This window comes from Telopea speciosissima, chromosome 8 (assembly GCF_018873765.1).
Source record: "Telopea speciosissima isolate NSW1024214 ecotype Mountain lineage chromosome 8, Tspe_v1, whole genome shotgun sequence".
NCBI lineage: Eukaryota > Viridiplantae > Streptophyta > Magnoliopsida > Proteales > Proteaceae > Telopea > Telopea speciosissima.
In genome coordinates, this window is record NC_057923.1 from 11,607,663 (window position 1) to 11,633,218 (window position 25,556).

General features: G+C 38.4%; 2 protein-coding genes and 1 long non-coding RNA gene across 6 annotated transcripts; 2 read left to right on the forward strand and 1 right to left on the reverse strand.

Annotated features, from left to right (window-relative positions):
* The first annotated feature begins 119 nt into the window (after positions 1-119).
* Positions 120-14,369, forward strand: LOC122670796 (putative exosome complex component rrp40). 4 transcript variants are annotated; one of them, XM_043867782.1, is made up of 10 exons: positions 120-136; positions 562-643; positions 791-865; positions 3,255-3,341; positions 5,827-5,883; positions 7,251-7,343; positions 10,630-10,702; positions 10,843-10,918; positions 11,044-11,134; positions 14,064-14,369. In XM_043867782.1, the coding sequence occupies exons 2-10, from the start codon at positions 593-595 to the stop codon at positions 14,181-14,183; spliced, it is 723 nt and encodes a 240-aa protein (XP_043723717.1). In that variant the 5' UTR covers positions 120-136; positions 562-592; the 3' UTR covers positions 14,184-14,369. The 4 variants fall into 4 exon arrangements, 3 of the variants coding, with proteins under 3 accessions (XP_043723717.1, XP_043723719.1, XP_043723718.1); XR_006334251.1 differs by lacking the exon at positions 120-136 and adding an exon at positions 13,178-13,250 and having other exon boundaries at positions 450-643; positions 14,064-14,181; XM_043867784.1 differs by lacking the exons at positions 120-136; positions 7,251-7,343 and having other exon boundaries at positions 450-643.
* LOC122670797 lies at positions 13,890-14,096 on the reverse strand. The gene is made up of 2 exons (XR_006334252.1): positions 13,963-14,096; positions 13,890-13,931 (listed from the first exon to the last, which is right to left on the reverse strand). It is a non-coding gene; the product is annotated as an uncharacterized LOC122670797 (long non-coding RNA).
* On the forward strand, positions 14,258-25,556 carry LOC122672026 (transcription factor WER). The gene is made up of 5 exons (XM_043869534.1): positions 14,258-14,372; positions 24,104-24,124; positions 24,173-24,292; positions 24,415-24,544; positions 25,101-25,556. Exons 1-5 carry the CDS (start codon positions 14,258-14,260, stop codon positions 25,522-25,524), a joined length of 810 nt encoding a protein of 269 aa, XP_043725469.1. The 3' UTR covers positions 25,525-25,556.

Sequence of the window (25,556 nt, forward strand, 5' to 3'; positions counted from 1 at the left end):
TCTTGTCCCTCTCCTTCCTTCATTCTTTATTTCTTTCTTTCTCGCGTAACTTGAAAGAACAACTAAGACAGGAAACTACAGAGGTACCACAGTCGCCCCTGTAACTCCCCGGCTGTCTCCCATCGCTCTCTGGTGAGCGGGGTCTGGCACTCTTCTGCAACCTGGTTTATTTTTTTTTTAGTTTCTAGTCTGCACTATTGTTGTTACTGATCTAATGATTTATGTTCTCTCTCTCTCTCCCCCCTTCTCAGTTGAGCTCTTTAAGTTTGAATCACGTTTTTTAGCAGTAGCAATGACTTCTATGCATGAACCTCTTTTAGAAGATTGATTTTTATGCCCCGGCATCGCCTTGTGTTTTTTTTTTTGTTTTTTGCTAGTTTATGTTGAATCTAACAGAAGGATTCCTTGTTAAAAAGCAAAAGTAGAGACGTTAGAGGTTTTACTAAATCACGGAATGTTTTGGACTTTCATTAGTACACCCTTCTGGTCTTAGTTTTCAAGTTCTGAAAGAGAGAAGGAAAGAAATCCAGTCAGTTACTAATAAGTTCGATAGCTCTACAGGGAACCGTTAGCGTGTTTTTGGCAAACAGATATGGACGGAAAGCCCTCAAATTCTCCCAATAGCTTCATTGATCAGATGGTTGTGAGTATCCTCATCTACACTCACTTGTCGGGGTGTGCCGAAGGCCTTCACCACACAACCCTTCAATTACATGAACCTTCCATTCCATCAGTTAATTTTCTGCTTTTACAGTGTTTTGTATCTTCTGATGCTATTACCTTTGTTTAGGTTCCTGGAGACGTGGTTCTAGACCTCTCAAGCATGGCTAACCAAACCATTAAATTGGGCGGAGGACTGCGTCAGGTGTGTTGTAGTCCTATTCTTTTTTTTATTTACATTGTTCACCTTTGATCAGTGTATAAGGAAAAAAGTTATTATTTTTTTGTGGGCTTTTATGATAAGGGCTTAGGTTTATTGTGATAGAACAACAATAGCATCTCGGATGGCTTCTGGCATTGGACTTCTGGAATGCATTGGGTAATATTACCCTTAGGTTATACTGTTCGTCATTCGCCACTCTCTTGAGGACAAACTGCATTGTACAGAAGGAAAGTGGGGTTGAGGGTTGAAAATTGCAATCTAATTGGATGTGCTGTGATTAAATATGTTCCTTTTTTTTTACGCAAGTTTCTTCAAACTTGAAAAGCATATAAATTAAGGTACCGGAATAGAGACTTCAATATTGACCCCCTCCCCCCCCCCCCCCCAACACCAAAAAAAATGTGAAGAAAAGAAAAATAAAGGGGGATTTGTACTCTTGAGTAGAAACTTGGGTGTTTCCGTTTGAATTTTACAAGAAGTATATAGCAATTGAATAACTCCAACCTAAACCCAAAAGAAAAGTATGAAAAATAGTAATGTTGAAGTCTATTGAGCCCCATTCTTGAAGAAGCTGATTTGATGCACTGTAAGGAGAGTGCTTATTGTCCACTTTGTAAAGAAGGCATACAGAATTTATGCAAACAACCCCGTCTGTTAGGAAAATGACTTAGTTGAGTTGAGTTTTGATTAATAGATTGGTAGCAACAAAAGTTCACTGAAATACTTTTTCTAGACTTCCGCTGCCCAGCCTCTGGCAGTGCCGCCCACCCTTTGGGAGGTCCCACTCAGTCATGGGACGGCGAATTTTGGCCCCGGTCCTTGCTTGAACCATAGTTCGGTCTCTCTTTTTGCCCTTTTTAGATCTTGTTTTAGGCCCCCTTTGGTCTGTTTTGACCTTGCTTTGACCTAAAAGAACTTGGTCGAATTATAAAATGAGTTTATCCATTTCTAGGTCAGATTTGCTACCGTTTGGGTAAATATCTGGGCAGTAAACTCCCAGCACCAAGTCACATTCTAGGAGATCTGGAAATAACAACGATGGTTTATGCTATTTGATTATGTTCTTTTGCTATTTTTGATATTTGTATCGATCGCTTGGGAAGATAAATACCGGAAGTACCTTTTCTGACCTGCTCAGAGTGGTGTGCAGTACGAGAGTGTGTTGCTCTATGTCATCTGAATAATAGAAGAATAATCCTGTCTTTTGATTTTATTACGAGAGAATGGGGGTAGGTGTTTGGATCCAGTCCTCATGTGGGTAAGATATTGATGGTTCTCTCAGGGCTGGCTGGCACAGGGGATTCAAATACGGCGGAAATTAGAACCATCATTCATGGGTTTCACCATTTATGCTTCACAGGCATGGACTCACCTAGTGGTAGAAGGACATTCAGAAGAATGGTTGTCTTGCAGTGAAGAAAAGAACCTGGAGGCTGGCACACCTTATTAGGAGAGCTAGATCTTTGTGCAACCCACGAACATCTTTGTCATTTGGCAGCCAAGATCTAGTGGCTCCCTTGCAGACTTCAGCAATGCTGGAGTAAGGAGAGCATGCCAATTCTATTATGAGGATAGTTTTGAGTGTGGATGGTCTTTCAAGTTTGCGGGGTTTGTGTGCTTGGTACTGCTGTTTGTTATTTTTATATATGTTTTCCTTTTTTTTAGATTGCACTGTAGCCCAGTGCAAGTCCTGCTTTCACATGGTCTGAGGAGGGATAGACTAGGGTTGGACCAAATCTTTGTGGCATTTATTGCACAAAGTGCTGGAATAAAACTTAAATCGTGTCTACACACTGCATCCCTGGCCTTTAACCAATATACCAAGTGATGACCCTCTTTTCTTGATTCACTAAAAGGGAAAAAAAAAGAAGAATAATCCTGTCCTACTGATATGGCAGCTTCACTTTCGTGATTGACGAAAAAATTAAGAAAAAGAATAATATTCCTACTAACTTGGATACTTGGACTTAATAGAAATATTAGTTAGTCCATGCTTCATCTACTTCTTTCTTTCACATGTTTTCATTTTTCTTTAGAGATTGAAATACCATGATCTAGTTTTGAAAGATTGGCAACTCTAGTATTTTGTATTTACTGACTTGAACTGAATTTTATGGGCTGTCGTGGGGTTATTTGGATAATCCCTTATTAACTTCTGAAGAAATCTATGTTACTGTGTTTACGGTTTACATGTTTTCTTAGTTCTGCTGATGTCAAGAACTTGTCTGTCTTTGTTTTTCATCATATGTGAATGATAAAAAATGGGTGAATTTTATATGGTTAACTGCTTTCATACTCCCTCACTTTCTTTTCTCTCTTTGCATTGATACAAATTATATTTGAGATTCATCATGGATACAACAATGTACAGGAAAGTGATGCTATTTCTGTTATGAAGGCTGGGAAGCTAAAGTTCTCAAGGCCAAACAAGTACTGGGTTGAAAGCTCCCAGAAGAGGGTGAGTGCACTGCTGTGGTTGTTTTGCTACATTATCAGAAAGAGAATCTTAAGGTACTCTGTATCATAGCAAGTACAATAATCATGGTACCTAAGTATTTTCATTGTCAGATATGCACCAATTGTCATGAGACAACCTTATGACAATATTATGAAACATTGAAAAAGTGTGATTGCGCATAGACTTGGTGATGCTGGAAGGCCTAGGAACCTTGTAACCCTACTGGATATGATGTGGGAACATTTGCATTCTAATTTTGTTACTTTACTATTTGTAGTATTTTTTTTCTTCTATTTTTTGTAAACTGTGTTATACTATTCACGGTAAACATGAATGTTTTATATTACAGTAAGCTTGAACATTACCATTTATAGTAAGGATTTTACTATCTTTAGTAAATAGTGGTTTCTTAATTTATAGAGTTATTTAGTTGAATTCAGAAATTTAATTGAGGCTGGGTTCTCTATTTTTAGTTGTTGTGTGAATCTTAGGGTCATAGAAGTAGTTCTTCAAGGGCTCAGTAGCTGTGCAGTCCCTTTGATAGTTGCTGTAGTACAAACACAATGGAAAATGCAGTTCTCCAGCTCTTAGATATATCATTGAAATTGTTTTTTTTTTGGTTCATCTTTTTTTTTCGTTAACTAGAATGCTCCTGTTGTTATCATCTGTGGTTGGTCCTGTGGGAAGGCCTAGGTTTAGTTAGAGATAGGCATCGAAGAGCTTTAGTTGAAGCTAATTACTGGTAATCCTGTTATCTGTATTCCTTTTTTGTGTGTTGTCCTACATCAGGTTAGGCCCATGCAATAGATAAAACAGGATACTTTTTCCCTTCCCTGTTGTATTCAACTCTAATTGCCAATTGTATGTTACATTCCTTGGTCACAACCTCTAGTTTTGATTCAGTGCTGGCTTTTGTTTTGCAATGGAGGAAACATGTGCTAATGGTTGGTAAAACAAAGGGTGGGCTTAGCAAATTTGACTGTGTTTTTGGGCACCTTATACTATTAGTGAAGTATAATATTTCCTTATGACTTTTTTGCCTCATTATTTTTATCTTTTCCTGTGATCATATATGCAAACATGTAGGCTTTTTGGATTGGTGGGGGACACGACGGATACTCATTAGCGAGGAATGATTGCCAGAATTGAGTCTGGCACACTGACTTGAAATTTTTTGAAGAGCTCAGATTTATATGTTTTTTTCTACAAAAACTTGCTATTTCATGACGAGGGATCAGAAGTTTATTCTTTTTATAATTTTTTCTTCACTGAATCTTTCTTGTGTTGTCTATTACCAAACAAAGAACTTTCTGATGTCCTATATAGTGATTAGATAAGCAGGTAGTCCCTATGGAAGGAAATTATGTGATTGTTTCTTTCATCTTGGCCTTGGGTCCTGGCCAGCTTTAAGGCCATCAAGTTTTTTTTTGAAGAAAAAAATTGTGATTCTGTTGGGGAGGGGGTGTTCTTCTGTATCATCATTTAATAGATCATATTTTTTGAAATTCTTATTTTCTCATGCAAGAGTAAGAATTATTAGCAATCACAGAGGAATGCATGGACCCGGTCTCTCTCTCTCTCTTTCTCTCAATGTAAAGATTTCCATTAACCATAAAATGGAGTATTAGCTGCCCCTCTATATGTTGGGAGGCTAATCAAGGATAAACTGGCTGGCACATTTATAAGGAGGTTCCCATTGGAACAAGGAGAGGGCCCGATAATCATTCAACCGCAGTTGAAAAAGCGTGTTCCCTTCAGATAACATGCACTGCAGGTCATCCTCGGCCTTCTTCGTTTTCAATGGAAAACAAATTCAATCTCGATCTCCGAAAGTGTTTTGCTCCCCCTCTCTCCCCTCCGCTTCGTTGATCCTTTCCTTTTGTCCGTAACTTAATGTAATGTTCACTCTATGATATTCTATCTTTCCAAGAGTACTACCCTGTGTGTAGTCTATGTCTGGGGAGTCAGGTGTGGTAGAGAGATCCCCCACTTCGATTCCTACCCCGTTAGCATCTCCAATCCGAGATAAGGGACTACCCTGTTAGGTTTTTTTTGGTCCAGAGCCGGCCGGCCTGTAATGATAGTTTAGTTATGTATCTGCCATCCATATATAAGGTAACAGGATTGGTGTATAACTATTATTGGTATTATCACTGTGCGCTTTTTACTTCAGTTTTAGATATTATATCTTTTGATTTTTTATTACTTCTCATAAGACGTGGTAGGATGGCAATGCTATTGTTTTTGAAACATGAAAAACTATTATATCATTAAAATGCTTTGTTTGTCAGGGTAAAGAATGTTTTCTGTTGTGTATTGCATTTCGATCCCATTGCTTTTGTCTGAAAATTCCTGATTGGGGGGGGGGGGGGGGGGGAGTAACCCTTGGACTAATGACCTGTTATAATTTTCAAGTGCTATCCTGTAATTCTCATTGCTTCTGTTTGTTTTTCTAATCTTCTGTTGCTTTATTTTGTCTGTACAGTACGTTCCTTGTGTGGAGGATACAGTTCTTGGTATTGTGGTTGATTCTAAGGCAGAGGTCAGCATCTTTACACACACTTTAATGTAACTTTGGGGTCTCATGTTTTTAGTGGAGGGATTGTTATGTTCTGCCTGTTAAGCTAGGATCATTAGTAGAATGCAGAAAATTAGTGCTATTAGTTTTTTTTTTTTTTTGGTTCTTTATTCAATTTATGAGATTAGGGCCATAAGGCAAAACTGATTTGTTATTATTTTATTTACCAGTCAAGACAGTTCTAATTTCACCAATGACATAGACTAACAATTCAGATCAGTTTAGCAACTCCCTTGTATGGTCCCCAAGGAAAAAAAGTTGAATCACACCAGTCGGACAGGTTTTGACCCTCCAAAAACTGACCAAAAGATAGGTGACAAAAATAGACCCAAAGAATTGCTGAACGACCTTTGAATCTTGAGATGCTCCCGCATCAAAGGCCTAATGTGCAAAGCCGCAAACTGTTGGAGATAACCTGTCTTATGGGAATCAAGGTCACTATTCAACCTTTAAGTGTGTAGATGCAGGATGGTTCTTGATAGTTGATACTGTTCTCAGGGAGTCTGTTATAACTGACCTTGGGTTTCTAAATTCCATAATCACATTATCTTCTTTCTGCAATAACTGACAGATTCCTTAGAAAATGGCATTCGTTTGATAATTAACTAACAAAAAGATAGCAACATAATGTGATGTTAACTTATAAATTTGTGAAAATTTTTTAAAAAAAAAAGAAAAAGAAAAAGAAAGAAGACATGAGAAATATTAGTTTCCTCTCCCCTTTTTTTTTTTTTTTAATTATTTTGCTTTGATTTCTGAATCTCTCTCTCTCTCCCTCTCTCTCCCCCTCCTCCCCCATAACATGTGGCCCTTAAAGATGTCCATCTTGATTGGCTTAATGCATCCAGCAATGAAGTCCTTGTTGCAGCAGTTATATTTGATTAGAGCATTTTGTCTTATCTGCCCTCTACATCCATTTATGCATTTTGTTAGTTTTTTTTTTGTTGTTACTTTGGCTCTGTTTTCCTGCAAGCAAAAACCATCCAAAAGGGGGGAGGGGGGGGGGGGAACTGAAATCCTTTTTTTTTGGGTACTGATTTTCCATCATAATTTTCCTTTTTATGCATTTTTTTACCTGAAAACAAATAGAGCCTTCATGCTTAACCCCCCCCCCCCCCCCCCCACCAAAAAAAAATAAAAATGAAAACTCTATGAAATGAACCAAGCGATGCTGTGTGAACCCATATTTTCCTTCTTGTAGAGTCAAATGGGATTGCAACGTCATATTCACCCCCCCCCCCCCCAAAAAAAAAGAAAGTATTTGGCATCACTGTTCCTTTCTTTAAATAGATTTTGATTAAATACATGGTCTGTGTTCCTTTCATGGACAGAACTTTCTTGTGGACATAAAGGGACCTGCATTGGCATTTCTTCCAGTACTTGCTTTTGAAGGGGGAACAAGGAGAAACATACCAAAGTTTGAGGTATGGTTTTGCGCAATCTTGAATCATTTAATTCATCGATTGGAGAATCTAGTGTAGTATATTGCTCCCTTTAATCTCATTAATTGTCAGAGAAATACTCTATTACCCATTTGATGTCTTACATTGGGTGATTAAGAGGAATTGGATTTGTAAAGCAAGGGTTTGGAAGAGCTAACTAGGTTTTATGGTATACTGTAGAAGGTGAATGATCAGCAACAAATATTAAATAAAATAAAGAAAAATAATGGAAAGAAGGAAGTAATTGGAATCTCATCTACTTGAACCTGTTTACTACTCTTGGAATTCACAGCACCATGGGATCATTACTTTGCCTAATTCTATTGACAAAACTCATGCCAGCAGCAAGGTGATATTAATTTTTCCAATATCCACAGATCCTGTTCCTAATTGGAAAAGCTAAAAACAAAATCACCTCAGGCAAGCCTATTCTTCTCCTCCCCCCCCCCCCCCCCGCGGTCCCTCTTTTTTTTTTGGGGGGGGGGGTTGGGGGTGTTTGGGGGGGGAGGGTGCACAAGCTAACTATTCATCTTAACTGGGATGAAAAACTGAAAAACAAAATAGGACCCAATTGAGACCTCAAATGAAGGTGCAGAACAAACCCAGCGATTCAAAATTATAAAAAATCCCTAATGACCATAAACAAGACAGATGAAGATGCTGATGATAGTGATGGCAAGCGTCAGTATTGCTTTGTTATTCGCCCCCTCTTGGCTACACAAAAGGTTTCCGATGAGGAAGAAAAAGATTGACGTTGTAACTGTATTTTTCAGACCAGGGTGTGATGCAATGAAAACCTGTGTATGGTAATTGACCCAGGCAGTTGCTCCAACGTTGTCTTTGAAGATGCTGTTCGCAAGTTGGGTTTGAAGGTGGAACCTCATCCGAATCCCTACAAGGTTGCGTGGGTGAAAAACACAAATCTCAAGGTTAATTAAGGGTGTTTGCTCATGCATTCCATTGGTGGACTGATTGATCAGGTGCAGTGTGATGTGTTCCCTTTGAAAGTCTGCCACATTCTTTTGGGACGCCCATGGTTGTATGACAAGAAAGCCTAGCACTGTGGTTATGAGAACACATATTCCTTTCACCATGGTGGACTTAGATGAAATTTCTCCCAGCAAAAGAAAAGATCTTCCATCTATCAAACTTAAGAAGACAGCTGGTACATTTTTCCTACGGCGAGTTGACTCTTTCCTACGGCGAGTTGACTCGGACGGCATTCTTGGGCCTCATCCAAACTTGACGGAGTCGAGTTCCTTTTAGAGGAGGAGAGCTGGTGCAGTTGCTCTAGCCTGGCTAGACAAACGTGAACCACTTTGGAGGCCTAAATCAAGAACCGGTCTTAAACCAGTTTTCTGGTCTGGCAAGGGTTGGTAGATTACATAGGAGATTTATTTCCATTTAATTAATTATCTTTGTTTTAGAAGGCTGGGTAGACTACGTAGGATTTCCTTGGTAGTTTCTTTGTTCGAGTCATTGATTACTTTGTAGTATCATGAATGTTGAATAATGTATACTAGAATACCGTGGGGGTATTCTGGTCTTTTTGGTGTTTTATTTATTCTTTACTTGTGTATTTATGAGCAAGGGTAGAAATGTACTTAGGGTTGTGACACTGTTCACGTGAACAGTGTTTGCCCTTGTAATCTCTTTTATTATTATAAATAGAGAGCTTGATTGATCTCATTGATCATTCAAGCATTCTCCAATTTTCTGTTTTCTTAACAATGAACTAATACCCTGTCAGTATTTTAGTATAACGTTCTTAAACCCCATTGGATTCACAAAATCTTGAGTATCGTTGTGAAGGCTGTGAATAACCTTTTTCTTTTGATGTCAAAACAGAGCCCAATGTCCACATTTTGTTACCCAACGCCTCACTCTGCACCAAAAAAGAAAGGAATTGTAATGCCCTATTAGAAAAACAATGGAGTCTACACTTTGACGTTGTTATTCCTATTTTAGGACTTCGCTTAAAAGACCGACTCTTTTCTGCAACAACTGATTCAAATGATCATTTGATTAAAATTCCTAATAGGTAGGGAATACAAAGAGATAGAAACTTGAATTCGGTGAACTTATTTTAGTGACGTCCAAATTCTCTTTCTTTTAATGTCTGGGCCTAACATGCTCCCATGTGGAGGCACTCAAGTGGTGGGCTTAACAGTTTACTTTTATGGGCCAGTTGATTGAGCATTCAATGCCTGATTGAATGGCAGCATTTGCCTGCTATTGGTCTTCCTGAGTTTCCTAACAAATAAAAATGAATAGAAATGAAAAAAAAGGCACCTGTGAATCTATCTCTGAGGAAAATTTGGAAGGCTCAGTCTTAAATTACTGGTGTTACAGTTAACATGTTGGCAACTTGTAGACTAATTTGAGTGCTAGCACCATAATTGTCAAGGTGTCGCCTTAGATAGTGACCTGGCATGCCTAAGGTGACAGGTCACCTTTTGTGTGCCCAAAGTGATCCAGTCTAAAAGTGGGGATGGAGAGGTAAAAGGATGCAAAGTGGGAAAAAAGGAAAAGGGGGGGGGGGGGGGACAAGTGGGAGACAGAAAAAAAGGAAAGAAAGGGGGAAAATGGGGTTAGGGGAGAAGAAGAAGAAGAAAATATAAATGTGAACAGGCATGTGTACCTGGGGTGGGCATAATTTTTGTCCAAATAAGGTGCTTGTGTTGGGTGCCTTGGTCTCACCTAGGTATCGTCTAGGTGTCTGGCCGCCAGCTTGGCTTGCCTTGGCACCAAGACTACCATGACTCCACAGGTATTCTGGTTTCTATTATGGTACAATTTGAAAAACTAGAGAATGTTCTAGTCCTACTTTTCTGATAACAAAACATTTAAACATGATCACTAAGACTTCTGGACATTGTTTGGAATATCAAGGATTCTAATCTGGATGCATGTGCATTTCCTTTTAGGTTGCCAACTCATTAGCAACAGGATGTACTCATAGATATTTCTTGTCTCTTCCCAAACTTCTACAAGATTAGTCAACTTGGGATCGGATTGGGATTGGTAGAGTCTGATCAGATCCTGGATCCAGAGTTTTTAAAGTCCTTGCAGTTAAGGGCATCTTTGTTGTAAATGTTCTATTGCTTATCACTTGTGTCTTGTGATCCTCATGACCAGGAAACTAGTGTAGCTTGATTCTTGTCTGCATTTTATCTGCCACTAGAGTTCACAAACTTCTACGTTCTAACATATGGTTGTATTGCCACTCCATCTGCTAACCAAGTGGTCTATTTACTTTGTTTTGCAGGTAGGTTCATTGCTTTATGTACGTGTGGTCAAAGCTAGTGCTGGCATGAATCCTGAGCTCTCATGCACTGATGGTACTGTATTTTTCTTTAGCTTTAGTCTTCATCCGTGCATTGATTTCTGTTACTCATGAATAAATTAATTTAGGATTCAGGTCTGATTAGTTTGTGACCATTATTCTAAATAATAACCTCTTGTATTCTGTGTGAAATAGCAAGTGGTAAAGCAGCAGAATTTGGCCTCCTGAAAGATGGGTACATGTTTGAAACATCAACTGGCCTTTCACGAATGTAATTTCTCATTAACATTATGATTGCTCCTCTCACTTAGCAGTTAAGAGTGTCATGGAATTAAGCTGTGTGGTGTCTGTACCAAAATTTTATGACACAGTCTTATTTCTTTTGGGCATAATCAGGCTTCTCAGCTCTCCAACATGTCCTGTTCTTGAGGGTCTTGGCAAGAAGCTATCATTTGAAATAGCTGTTGGGCTAAATGGCCGTGTCTGGGTAAGGTTCTTGAACTTTCTGTTCTGCTGATCATCAGATTGGATTAAATCAGTACAGCTTCATGATTTGACATTGTCATACTTGTGGTTCACATCCATTAGAAATTTCCAACTTTTCCCTTGAAGGCTGTGTCTGCTAGCAAGTAAAGGGAACTGAAGGAAGTAAAATTAATTTAAAAATGAAAATTGGAATATTTGTAATTGTTAATGTCTTACTCAAAATCTTGCCCGATATGCTAATTAAACTTTTCAATTGGATCTTTATTTTTCTATTCAAATCCATGGAATTTGGTTTTAATGTGAATTTTAATTACTAGATTTGGAATGTTTTGGGTTAGTTACACAATAACTACTGATAATGGTTATAAAAATTTTCATTTTCATTTTTTGTTTTAATTCCTTTTGCCTTCCCTTCCATTCACTTCCAGCCATAAGGAGGCAGGGGGCGGGGTGGGGAAAACTAAAGCGTGTCCAACATTTTCTGATCATGAATGGATCAGATGGTTGTGGAGGTACTTCTTCTCACTAGTATAGTAGTATTAGTGATGGAAAAACCTGCCTTTCCTCTACTTCTTATGAGCAATATTCTGGAAACTTCAACCTTCCTGGGCAGGGTTGTCATAGTGATTCAGATCCAAGCATCCGCAAGAAGAAGCAACCCTAAGATTAGGGCCAAGCGTTTGGAGCCTTAGTTTAGTTTTTTAATTTTTAAGTTTCCATAGTTTATTTTTGTTAAGTTGTCCCACCCCTCCACGATTTCTATAGAGGGAATGGTTTATATTTGTAATAGGATTTCAGCCAAGGATTCAAATTCCTAGGCTGAATAGGTATTAGGCCATTGGCCTCCAAGTTATAAATAAAACAATCTTGGGAGGCTCCCCCACAATTCAGATTTTCAAAACTCAATTTTCTGTTTGCTGCCTTGTGGACTCTATCAAGGTGAAAGAGATTGGTGGATCTCCAATTGACTCCTTGCATCTTGTAGTTCGGGAGGACCTATTCTCTATCTTCAAGCTGCTGCCATTGAAGACCTGTAGGCTGCAACTACATGTAAGTAGTTTACAGTTTTAGCAATCACATCGATCCCCATCATCAATCCACCCTTCTTCTCCTAATCCTCTAAACCTAGTCCCATCGATCCCCATCATCAATCCACCCATAAACTCAATCAATCCATCAAACCCCTAACCATCTACATTCTGTCCAGCCCTATTCCACCACCCAAATCCATTGATATTTTAACCTTAGCTCCTTTACATCACCCCCTACACCCGACCCTAACTTCTGGACCATTCCCTCAGCTAAACCCTAATTCCCCTCAACCTCTATTAAACCCAAAACCCTAAATTACAGATCCATCACATCCAGCCATCATCTAACCACCCAACCTTGGCTGAGTGACCTTCTCTATCTCGAGAGGACTCGACCTAAAGTCCTAGTCCTAACTCCACCTCTAAACCCTAAATTTCATCTCTCCCCTTCCCCTTCCCCAAAACCCGAAACCCTAATTTTCTGTTTTTGAATTTCTTATTCAATCATCACTAAACCTAGCTCTTTAGACTCCCCTAAACCTGGCCAGCTTTACCATATAAGACTCATCCCCCTTACTGTAACCCTAACCCTAAAATTGACCTAAAACATCAATTACATAGAGTAATCAATTTACCTTTCAAAAATGAAAGATTCCAGCCAACCTCTGACCTAGACCTTGTATGGATCAATAGAATGGGTGGATTTTAGAACATTCATCATTTGTAGTAAGCTCTCCCTCTCATATTTTATTCTTTTCCTTTGTTCATTGTGACATCTTTTAGAGGTTTAGTAGGACTGGCAATTCCACCAAATTTAGCAGGGCAGGTGCCACATCTACCCTGTGGCAACTTAGGTAGCTCCTATAAAAAGGACAGCAAGTAGGCTCCGCCTTATCCCGCTTGTCACTTTTCTGTTTCAGTCCAAACTTGGAAGGATTCTGCTTGTGACATTTCAAGCCCCCTTGTTTGCAATTTTGACCCAAGAGTCCACATTTCTGCTGCTGAAAATGCAGGGGGAAAAGTAAATACATTGTGGGCAATAATCTTGAGATGGAGCCTCAAACTTGTCATGGTGCCAATTCTAAGGTTCATCTATCTAACCCACGGTTTTGATTAGTGGCACCAGCCTCCAACAAGACTCAAATAGAGCTACCTGTTGTGCTAAGCATATAAAGACATCTGTCCTAGGGGGGGGTGGGTACCTTATTTGGGATGGGTTTCCACCATGCCATGACCCAGACGCCTTGTCACACCTGCTAGAACGCTGTGAGAAAATGCCATGAATCTCCAAGAAACTTCATGGGATCCTCTGAAGCATAAAAAATCTGCAATCTGAAACCCTACAACTTAAACTTAAACGCTATGAAACCTGAAAATCTGCATCCTTTAACCATGAAACTCTAAACCTTAATCATTGAATGTCAAACCATGAACATTATAAGCCATGAATCTTGAACTCCTGAAACATGAAACAATGAAGAACAATGAAATCTGAAACCCAGAACCTCTTCAAACTTGATTGAAGCCAAACTGTGAACATGAACTGTCAAGAAATCAGAGAAAAATATCCATAAAAGGTGAGTCTTATGGTTGAGATAGGCCATCAAATTTGACACATGGACTGTCTTTGCCATCATCCATCTATCTAATAGTCAGATTTCATGAATCATCAGTTGATGTGGCCAGAAAACAGGGCTGTGATGGAGCACTTTTTATTATTTTTTGTATGCGAAATGGCTGATACCCCAAGCATTGGCTAGCCCATTACTTTGAAAGTTTTTTTTGGTGGAACCATTACTTTGAAAGTTATCCTGTTGCTAACCCTGGGATTGCCAATTAACCCTGCTTTCCTATTGAAAGTAATATCCATAAGTCATATCAGTTTGCTTTGGTATTTAGGTGAATGCTGGCTCTCCTTCCACTGTAATCCTTGTTGCAAATGCAATCATGAACTCGGAGTCTCTCAGCAACACGAAACAAAAAATTATGGTGGAAAAACTTCTCCAGAAATTTCAGTAATGCCAAGTAAGTCAGTCCACTGCAAATTATTTCCCTCTCTAGCTCCTCTCTCACAATTCCTGTCCCGGAGTTTCATGGAGTTGAATCACTGGTGTCCTCATGGCATCCGGGTTTGTATAGGCTGGTTTGGTGTCCTTGGTATCACATCCTCGACATTTATTGCAATAGTGCATTTTGGTGTTGATCAAGGTAATTCTTTTCCATTATTTCCATTTTTTTTCTTCCTGTTTTAGCATTTGTGGATTGGTCTTTAGGCTGCATTTGGTTGTCTAGTTATTGACCAAAACTGATCTTAGGGTCGCATATGCTGGTGTTCTCCATTGGAAAACTCTACCTCCAATCGTACCCTTAGATAGGTGAAATTTTGAGTGTAATTAATTTCTTCAATGTATTATTGTAATAATAATAATTTTTTATTTTTTATTTTGTGGCTTTGATCTATGATTTGGGGATTTAGGAGTTCAAGTAGTGTTTGTTTCTCATTAAAAAAATGGTAATGTTTTTGCTTCGATCAATTGCCAGGGCACAGACTCTGCATCTGCCATGGGAGGTCCAACTGTTGTAGGGACGAAAAAGTTACAGATGGGAGGTCCCAACTGTTGTAGGGACTAAAAAGTTTACCTTTCCAAGCCTTATCATTTTGTTGGGAGATTCTATTACAATAAAAATTGGGCAAGAGATCTCTACTTGGTCGCATGGTCTCTACACAAGTGTCTGGGCCAATGGGTGAGCATGCCTGGGTATCTACCTAGGGGGCAGAGGTGTCATCTCACGGTGCCTTGTGAGAGGGTGTAGGAAACACCACCAAGTAGAGTTTTCTTCCCCCACTATGCCTAGTGAAGAATGACACTTCATTATTTGCCACATGGCAGTACATGGGTTAGTCCATGTGATAGAGGACAAAACAAGCATCTCATTGGTACAATTTCATCTTAAAATGGGTAGAGGAAGTAGCTAAAATTACAAAACGTGTCATTTGTTTTTATATTTTTTATTGTCAATCTCCATTTGATGACATTTTAGTAATTTTATTAAAATTTTGAATCAGAGGTTGAGCAACTTTCTGTGTATTTTGCGCAACAAATTTTGCTTCTTTGCTTATTTTGGACTAAAATTTTTGCCATTGAGATCTGTGGGTTCCTCTATTACATGGACTAATCATTTACTGTCTGGTGGCAAATAGTGAAGCATTATACATGACTAGGCATATTGATGCTTAGGACCCTTTAAGGTGTTTATACGAATAAAATAAACTTTGTCAAATCTCTATCGAAACACTGAGGCAGTGTTTGGTATGCATTTGTGGAATGCATTCCAAGTCAGTTTCACATTCTTGTTATCGCTCGAGAATGCAAAATCAACCTAGAATACATTTCAAAAATGTATACCGAACACAGCTTGATTCATTTTAAAACGATATCGAAGTTGGTCTATTTGTGGCATGTGTCAGCCCTAGCTGATTTGCTCGCATGGAAATATAGTACTTTGGCAACTACTTAGAAATTCAACTTTAGCCTTATTAGTTGATCATTGGTAGGAAATAAAATAATGAGGGTTAAAATTCATTACATGAGAGGCCACATGATCAAAATCTAGATTTGACATGAGATTTGTTCATGGGGTGCATAATACATCAAACGCTTAATTTGCAGATACAACCCTCAGTTCCACATGGCTCAAAATAATTCTCATAAAAGATTATAGTAAAAACTGAGTGATTGAGTTCATAGTTTTAAGAATCGGTATCAGATTAGGTTTATTGGTTGATGTCTGTCAGCGTCAGCCGTAGATACCGATAGGGTTTAGTATCGACTCGATTCAACCCAATGCAGCTGATATCTGTATCGTCGTCAACCAATAACAAAGCCGATACCATGAACTACATCTATGGTTGAGTTCTCAATTTTGATTTTATAATGTCTACTGCTCAACCACTGTCTAGAGAGGCTGAGGATGGATGAATGCATGTTCATGGTTCTAGTATTATTATGAAATGGTTCTTTTTTTTTTTTTTTTTTTGGTAAATTTATGAAATGGTTTTAAACTCTAGGAATGCCAAATACGGTTTACAAAAATTTGTTTGGGTAAAAGTTAAGAAAAATAGTCCAGTTTTAGGGATCAATTCACACTTGCATATTACATTTTGCCACATGATTAGATAATAGATAGGTAATGAATTATATCAATCATATGACTCACTATGTAATGTTGGTCAATTATTTCAATAATCCTTAATATTAAAACAATTTCACAAAGAAAACACCTTTTTCAAACAATGTAAGAATTTAGAAACTACAACCATGTGTAAGAGCCTTTATTAGTAAGATTAAAGTCTGGAGTTTAGAATTGATCTTTACCATAAAAAATAAAAATAAAAAAGGGAGTTTGGAATTGATAGAGCAATTAATGCCTTGATTGATGAATCAGGCTTAATTGGTTTTGGATTTGATAGGTGATAGATTCTGAGTTTTAGGATTTGGGTCAGTCTGCCGATTCTGATTCAGATTTTGATACCGAAATTCATTAGAAATAGATTGGAAAAGTTAGATTCTGCCCTAACCCTAAAAAATACAGTACTCTATATCATCTGGAATGGGATCCATCTCAATCAATTCCAAGCTGAATCGACCAATTCCGAGTTTTAAAACCCTAGATAGATTAATATCACTAATATTAGATATTGAGATGGAATGAAATGATGATGATGAAGAAGATGATAGAGACATTGTGTGGCTCTGGTTGTTTAATGGTATGTTGTGAGATTGAGAAGTGAGAGGCAGGGCAGGTGAGCAGGTCTGAGGTCTCTCTCTCCCCACATGGCACAGTTGTGCATTTTTGTAAGAAAACAGATAAAAACCATTGCCCATAAGAAGCATTAAATGCTGGGCTATCACTATCATCACCCATTTCTATTGATTCAGATATAACAAAAAACAAAAACACAAACACTTGGTGGTTGTGATTGAGAGACGATCGATGAGCTTCCCTGCCTCCCTCTTAACTCATTTAATGCTCTTTTTCTTACCCAAAAAAATTTAATGCTCTTTTTGTTTCTTTATGCAATTTCTTGGCTTTCATGGTTTCATTCATCATTCATGGCCTGGTGATGAATGGACAACTTTCTGGTTTTGTTAGTGCCTTCCGTCCATGACCCATTGGCTAAAATGCCTTATCTTGGTCTCTAGGTCTCTCCATTGACCACCAAATCAAACCAAATCCATCTGGGTATTTATTGACCTGGTCACATGAAGAAGAAGAAGAAGAAGAAGAAGCAGAAGAAGAAATAAAAAGTGGCTAGGTTTTCTACTAAGGTCTTCTTCTTGACTTTACCTCCATTTTTTAAAACGAGTCTTTAAATTCATCTCTCTCGAGTGAGAGCCATCATAGTTTTCTGGTGCTTCAGTTAGAATTTACTGTTCCATTCACGGGTGAGGTGCCTTCACTAAGCGGCTTTACAGCTTTAGTACTCTCTCTCTCTCTCTCTCATATCCGCCCGTGATAATGTACTTTTCTTTTTTCGCATCAAAGATTTACAGCATTTGTCTATGTGCCAAAGGGCTAATGCCTAGGGATGGATGATACACACATTTTCATCGTTTCAAGCTAAAAACAGAAAATAATGTTCACATATAAACCCTATTACTCACTCTCTCTCTCTCTCTCTCTCTCTCTCTCTCTCTCTCATCACTGATCATGTGGATCCCCTTATATGCGTTGGGCTTCTTTGTCGCGCTAGCGTGACAGAGAGTGTAGCACACATTCAACGGCCTACAGTGCTTGGGCACGCAGCCCAACACCCAGGGATGGATGATACACACATTTTCATCGTTTCAAGCTAAAAACAGAAAATAATGTTTACATATAAACCCTATTACTCTCTCTCTCTCTCTCTCTCTCTCTCTCTCTCTCTCTCATATCACTGATCATGTGGGTCCCCCTATATGCGTTGGGCTCCTTTGTCGCGCTAGCGTGACAGAGAGTATAGCACACATTCAACGGCCTATCGTGCTTGGGCACGCAGCCCAACACCCCATCTGTGTGTTGGGCTGCGTGTCCAAGCACTATGAACCGTCGGATGGTGCGCTACACTCCCTGTCGCACTACATAGGACCCAAATCCCCTCTATGTAGGGTTATAGTGCATGCTATTGGCATTGGTATCGATTGTTGATATGGATATCGAGTCTAGATCTTAGTTAGTAAGTTCGGGAACGGTTATTGAACGGGAACGGATACGTTCAGCAATTAAACGGACTAGACAGCAATAATACTTTTCAAAAATCCAGTATAATAAAATGCATACGGTAATAATACGATATGTGTTTAATACGGCCGCTCTATAAGCAAAAATACGAGCATATATTCACTAAGTAATAGACATGCACCACCTAATAAACAAAATAATAGTATATAGACAATGATTTTATCAAAAAGAAACCTCACAACTAAAATAAACACAATATAATATCCCCAATTACATCTCATAAGATTATCATTTAACAAATCAAAATATTAATAAAAGTATCTCATCCGACATAAGAAAAAAAAAAAAGACATAATGTGTTATAGAACTCATCTCTAAGATGAACTAACCTCACCAATGGAAGTTCATTTGCCTCTGCAATCACCAATTTACCCAGCTGCAATTAACCGGCCACCTGAACTGAAATGAGAACGGAGATGAAGAAGATAAATGGAATGGGGGCAGTCAACGGCTAGGGTTCGAAGAGAAGAAGAACAAAATCTTATTATGCGAAGGTTTTGTTTTGCGTTTTTTCTTCTTTAAGTTTTGAGTTTTTTTTACTATAACAAAACTAAACTTAAATAAAAAAGTATTAAACGTGTTTAATACATGTATAATATGGATGCACTTAAAAAACAAGTATTGTACCATATATACGTTAAAATATGTTTTTTTGAATTAAACATTCGGATACGTGTATAATACGCGTATTATATGCGAACTTACTAACTAAGGTCTAGATCGGATGAAGTTTCAAAAAAAGTAGAAATCTATCACAATCGATATTGATACGATCTATCTGATATTGAAACCTAACATTGTGCCTATATATGAATCAGGAGACACTTTTTCGTGTGTGTCTATTGGCTTGGTGTGGGAGATGCTAAACAACATAGTGAATTTCTTTGCTCCCAGTTAACAGTTGAAGATTAAAAACTCGGAATTGTAACATAGGTCAGCCTTTATTAACTCTAATTCAAATCGGGTTAACATAGGTTTAGAATCGATTGAAAATTGGAATTGGAAAGAAGAAGCAAAGATTTGCCGCATAAGATCATTTCTCATGGTTTTTATTTTATTCTTTATAACTTTACTTCTATATCTGGTTGGGTTAAGATTATTTTGTTGCAACATAAATTTTTGTTTTAGGGGTATATGGATTTTGGTCATTCGGGCTCTCTCCAAAAAGCACAGGTCAGAGGACTCCTCAAGAGACTACAGTCTACAGGGGGCATTGCAGATGGGGTTCCAGACAATAGAGATTTGGATCAATTCTGCAGGGGTGATCGGTGAATTGACTTTGATATTACATTACAATATAGGGGTCTAAATTCTATATTAAACTTTAGTACCGAGTTTTCTAAGAGGGGTTTGTGAACCCTAAGATGGTGGGTGAACGACTTCTATTTTTTTTTTTTAGAATTTTTTATTCAAATACTTGTAGTTCTTGATTACAAGAAGTAAGTTTCATTGATTTTTTGCTGTTTTATTGAGAAAAAAAGACCAAACATAGAATCACAGGGCATCCATGATCAATTCCAAAATAGAAAGTAGGAATCTAAAGTATTATTGAATCTAGGACAGTAGGACCAATAAACCACCCTTGCACATGTTGTCTCGAAACGTACCCGCCCACCATGTTTTAGATCATGATGATTTTTTTTTTTTTTTTTTTAGTTTGATATAAAGCAGAATCTGGTTAACTACCTACATGGGGACGGGTGGAGACAGATTTGATCCCTCCTGGGGGCTTGGGTCCCACACCCCCATGGAGGGTTCAGATCTATCCCCAGCCATCCCATAGAGGGTAGCAGATCTGTACTCTATAAAGCAAAGGGAGAGAGTTCCCTTCTCTACCAATGTAGGGAGGAATTTGCTATGTGTATGCCACACCAATGAACCAATGAGTGTTCTCTAAAGAAAATATTCCAAAATGTCATCTGGTCATACAATGCACGTTGCTCGGACACAAGGGTACACAAAATGACCACTGTATCTTGATTTTTTTCAACTTTCCAAGGAATGCGGCGATCATTTCGCACACTATGCCTGTACACAGGGCAGTGTGGGACCGGGTGGCGTTATTTCTCCAAAAAATCTATACAATTATAGACAAATTATTTGTCCACGACGACAAATTATGGGCTTATCATCTGGAACTGGAGATTTCCTAGAGAAGGGTGGATAACGGTTGGTGTCTGGTTGGTAGGGTTCCCCCAAAAACACTCACACAACCCATTTTTAATTGTTGATTGTCTTACTCTATTAATCAATTAATGGGATAGGTACAATGTGACCATTGTTAAATCAGTTCCACAGATTTTGATTTTGATTCTGTTGAAATTGTTTGAATTAATTAATGGGATAGCTGTAATGTCACCATTATTAAATCAACCTCCACAGATTTTGATTTTGATTCCGTTGAAATTGTTTGGAATCAATCGGGAATCGGTTTAAACCCTAAAAAAACCTGATATGTTGAATTGGGTGGAGACAAGAAGTCGAATTCGAATCAATGATGTGATTCTGGTTTTTTGAATCATGAATGTGACAATTGAGAGATGTGATATATAATCATACTTAGCAAAAATGGAAAACGAACTGTGCGAGTTTTAAACGATAAAAAATTACAATTAGACGGGCAGAAAATCAAAGAATCGTAAAAAATGAAAAACAAACGGTAAAAAAAAAAAAGACAGTACTATTCTCATATAAATTGAGAGATTTATTTGAAATACATGTTTCAGTTGTGCAATGTGGTTTGGCTATAGTATTGCTCATTGTTGTCAACACAGCCAACACACTCATGGAGTAATGCATATTTAGTTGGAATTGGAAGTAGATGCATTAATTCGTAACTCAATTTTGGGTCTGTGCATTGAGCTAAAAAATAAATGGAGATGAACAATATTCCCTTTTGTTATAATTATTTGGCTGGTTTAAGGGTTTAACTTTGTTTGCACCCCTGGAAAAGAAAAGATCAACAAGGCTGATACGAAAGGGATATAGATTGCATATCGGTATGGTATCGGATGATTTTGCCTCTAATTTTTTAAAAAAATAAAATTTTTTTGATCTTTTTATCCTATACTCTAACCATTATACCAATATAGGATTGATCAAGAATCAGTATTAGCCACCATTGCTATCCAGTTCTATCCGAACAACATGATTTTAGTGCAAGGTATCGGAACGGGTATTGGTCAACTTGAAAATCGATTGACTATAATGGACAAATTTGCCCCTGATTTTTTTTGGAAAATGGATTTTTTTTTTACTATTTTATCCCTTATCCGTATTGTGTCATCGATACAGTATCAAGATCGATCACTTGCAAAAACCGGCATACGATACCCATACCTCAAACCATGCTGAGCGAATACCTAAAAACTATGGGTGACAACACCAGTCATAGAATTTAAAAATTCCAAAGGGGTAAAGATGGAAATTTAATAATATTGAATGATTGATTGATGGATTGATTAATTTGGTGGGGGGTGAGGAGAGAACAAAAACCAAAAGCACAGTGAGGAGAAGAGAATAAATTCTACCGTTGCAAGTTGCAAAGGTTGAAGAAGAGTTGTTTTCCTGTTACTACCACGAGCAGCAGCAGCAGAAGAAGTCAAGTTGACGAATGAGTGAATGACAGAATACTCACATGGATGGTGAGAGAGAGAGAGAGAGAGAGAAAAAGAAATTTGAAAAGGACCCATCCATCACAGTGAATCCAAGATGTGATTGGTTCATAAACCATTAATGGTTTATTGCCGAGCAAATACGATGGTTTGATGAAGACGATGCATACGCAATTAATTCTATTTATCCAGAGCCCCCCAAGAGAGAGTCTGATAGATCTTTACCCTCCTAAGTTCTAACCATTCATCAACAAGTGAAATCTTACTCAGCGACTTGAAAAAAGAGTTTGCAGAAATAGTCGAAAGTCGTAACTGATGATTACGATGTTTCGATCTATATATGTTACAGATGTTCGCTACAGTTTGTGTTCATGTCCCCGGTGCGTGGAGCTGACGTGGCATTTTCTTTACATAGTAAATTGAAGGAGAAGAAATGTCGGGAAAACTCTTCTGATGTATTTTCAAGGAGAGTCGAATACTTGATCGATCTCAGAGAGAGAGGTGGGGTCACATATTTTAATTTTGGGAACGTATTCTTTGTCTCAGAGTGTAATCCCTGCGTCAGCATAGGGCCACTGAAAGCGTGCGTAGAAGTGGAATTTCCACCATTCATGGGGGTGGGGTGATCATTTCATTCCATCTTGTGTTTAGGCACAACACATACACTCCCATACAGAGTCCTTTTTTCCTTTAATTTTTTTAGAGATGGATGGATGGGATGACTCACATCTTTTAATTTTGAGCACACCAATGAGGTATGAAGGAATGGATTTGAGCATCAGAGGCTACAGGTGCAACGGGATCATTTCATGTGAAGAGGAGAGATATGCTAATATTACTCTCCATTGGCCGCTTAGAAACATTTTTGCTAATTTAATTAATGGAGAGGGTTGAATATGCCGCTAGCTTTTGGTAAACTATGAGGTCTTTTAAAATTCCAAAGGGAAAGGAGAGAGAATGACATATGCTAGGCACCCTGGCAATGTGTCCAATCTTTTCCCTTTAATTAATTAAACAAAATGAAATATCAAGACATTAACGAACACTATTGAGTTTGTGCTGTGCCTTCTAAGTAGTTTCTAATAGTTTTCGGTCCAATGAACTAATCCTAAAATTGTCTCATTTATTAAATGGCTCCAAAACGAGAATCCAATCCAATTAAATAATAAGATGGTTTGGTTTCAAATATTCCATGAGAATTTTGGGCAGTAAAATAATTCCAAAATTCTTGAGTATACAAATAAATTATAAGTTTTGTACAACGCCAACTGAATAATAAAATTGCACCCTCTCACATATCACTGGTCATGTGAGAGGATGATATGTCATAAATGCCCCTCCTTCTTTTGTCAAATTACAAAAGAGATTCCCTTATTCGTTCGAAACTATACTCGGACAGTGTAAGGAACCCTATCCCTAAATATTAATATGCATTATAAATAATTTTGGCAGTTTTGGTTTCAACTGATTACTTATTGGTCTTTCAATTATGAAATTATTGGAAAACCTGCTGGAACTGTCTCACCCCATTTAATAATTGATCCCAAAATCAGCTCCCATAATCATCCCATTTAGTAACGGAACGGATCGATTACAAGCAGGTTCGGGTTTCAATCCCCAATCCCAAATTGACACTTTTACTGCCCTCAGTCCTCCCACCTGGCTTTTAGTTTTCAGATTTCCATCCACTCCACAATGATGAATGACCCAATATCCACCACACCCCATCCATTCCATGTGCTCATCTCATCATCAAAACCAAATCCAAATCAACCCCTAAGCCCTCCCGGGTTTAGGCTGTGTGTTCAAGCACTGTGGGCCGTTGGATGTGCTACGTTACACTCCTGTGGCGCCACAGAAGAATCCAACGCAAACCCTCCCTCCCCTTCCCAAATCTAGAAAAAGAAAACCTCGAAAACCCTCCATCTACAGTAGCAGTACGATTAGAGACACTCTCAGGTACTATATAAACACATCAAAAAACTTCATTCACATGAAGCTTCAGTGAAACCTTACACATCTCTCTCTTTCTCTCTCTCTCTCTCTCTCTCTCTCTCTCTCAAGTCTCAACCATCGGCATCTGTTCAAGTTAATTATATAAAGCTCTGCTCCAAATGGAGGAAGGGAACCACTTTAAGAAGGGTCTGTGGACGATGGAGGAAGACAAGATTCTGATGGATTACATAAGGGTAAATGGCAAAGGGCGTTGGAATCGAATAGCCAAGGTCACAGGTGAGGCACTACACCATTAACCCACACATTCTAGCTAATTCTGTTCCTACACAGAAACATTTTCCACCGGAAAGATTGAGTTTTTGTTCTTAAAAACTAGCTTTTGTTGAATGGTGAAACAGGTTTGAAGAGGTGTGGGAAGAGTTGCAGGCTAAGATGGATGAATTACCTTAGCCCTAATGTGAAAAAAGGTGATTTTTCAGAGGAAGAAGATGACCTCATCATTAGACTCCATAATTTACTGGGGAACAGGTTAATTTTCCATTCCTTTTTTCTTTGATTCAAACATTCTGTAGCTTGGCTGTGTTGGTTTCTTTAACAGTAGAAAGATTCTTTTCTTATGTTCTCAAATTAATTATGTTGTTTTGAGGTTTCTTGTTGGCCTTTCTTGCTGTCCTTGTTTGATTCTTGTCCATTTTCTTCTTGTTTTCCTTCTTTAGTTCCATTGCTTGCTTGAGCTTTCTATATCACAAGCTCTTAGCACTCAATTGGAAGCTAAGCTTATTAGTTAGTCACCCATTTCATGTTCATTCCAACTTCCAAGTATTCAAGACTTCAAGTGCTATTTAGCCCAAACCAGAGTGGGCTGGTTGGGTGGGTTGTTGACCCGCTGACCCATTTTAACCCCATGGTGGGACCCCATTATGATAATTCACATCAATGATTGATGGATTCCTACATTGAAATCTTGGGTCCAATTCAATTTTCACTTATTTGATTCCTTCGGACCCTGTGTCAAATGGGCTGGAGATTTCACTTCATTGGTTCTCTAACAGAATCTGGGTCTGGTGGAGTTGCATCTTTGTAGATGGTCACTCATTGCGGGTCGGGTGCCGGGTCGAACAGACAACCAAGTGAAGAACCATTGGAACACATACTTGAGCAAGAAGCTTGGGATCAAGAAGAAAAAGAACAAGGTTGGAGGCCACTCATCACAAAAACCCACTAGAGAATGTAGAGAAGAAGTGGAAATTCTGAGCAGGCCCCATTCGGACCCGAATCCAAAAGACCCGGGTTTTGGCAACAGTAGCAGCGGAGACATCATACACCAAACCAATGAAGGTTCTCAGCTGGAGGGCGTCGACGGAGGTCCAAATGCACTGGTACCGGAGATAAGTGAGTGTTTTGTGAGTTCCTTCTGGTTTTTCCATGATAATTTAAACCAAGAAACACCTAACTTGGTTGAACTTTTAGCTGGGTATCCGATGGATATGGGTTGGCCCGAGTTGTAGCTTTCTAATAATTTCTCTCAATCACAATTTCA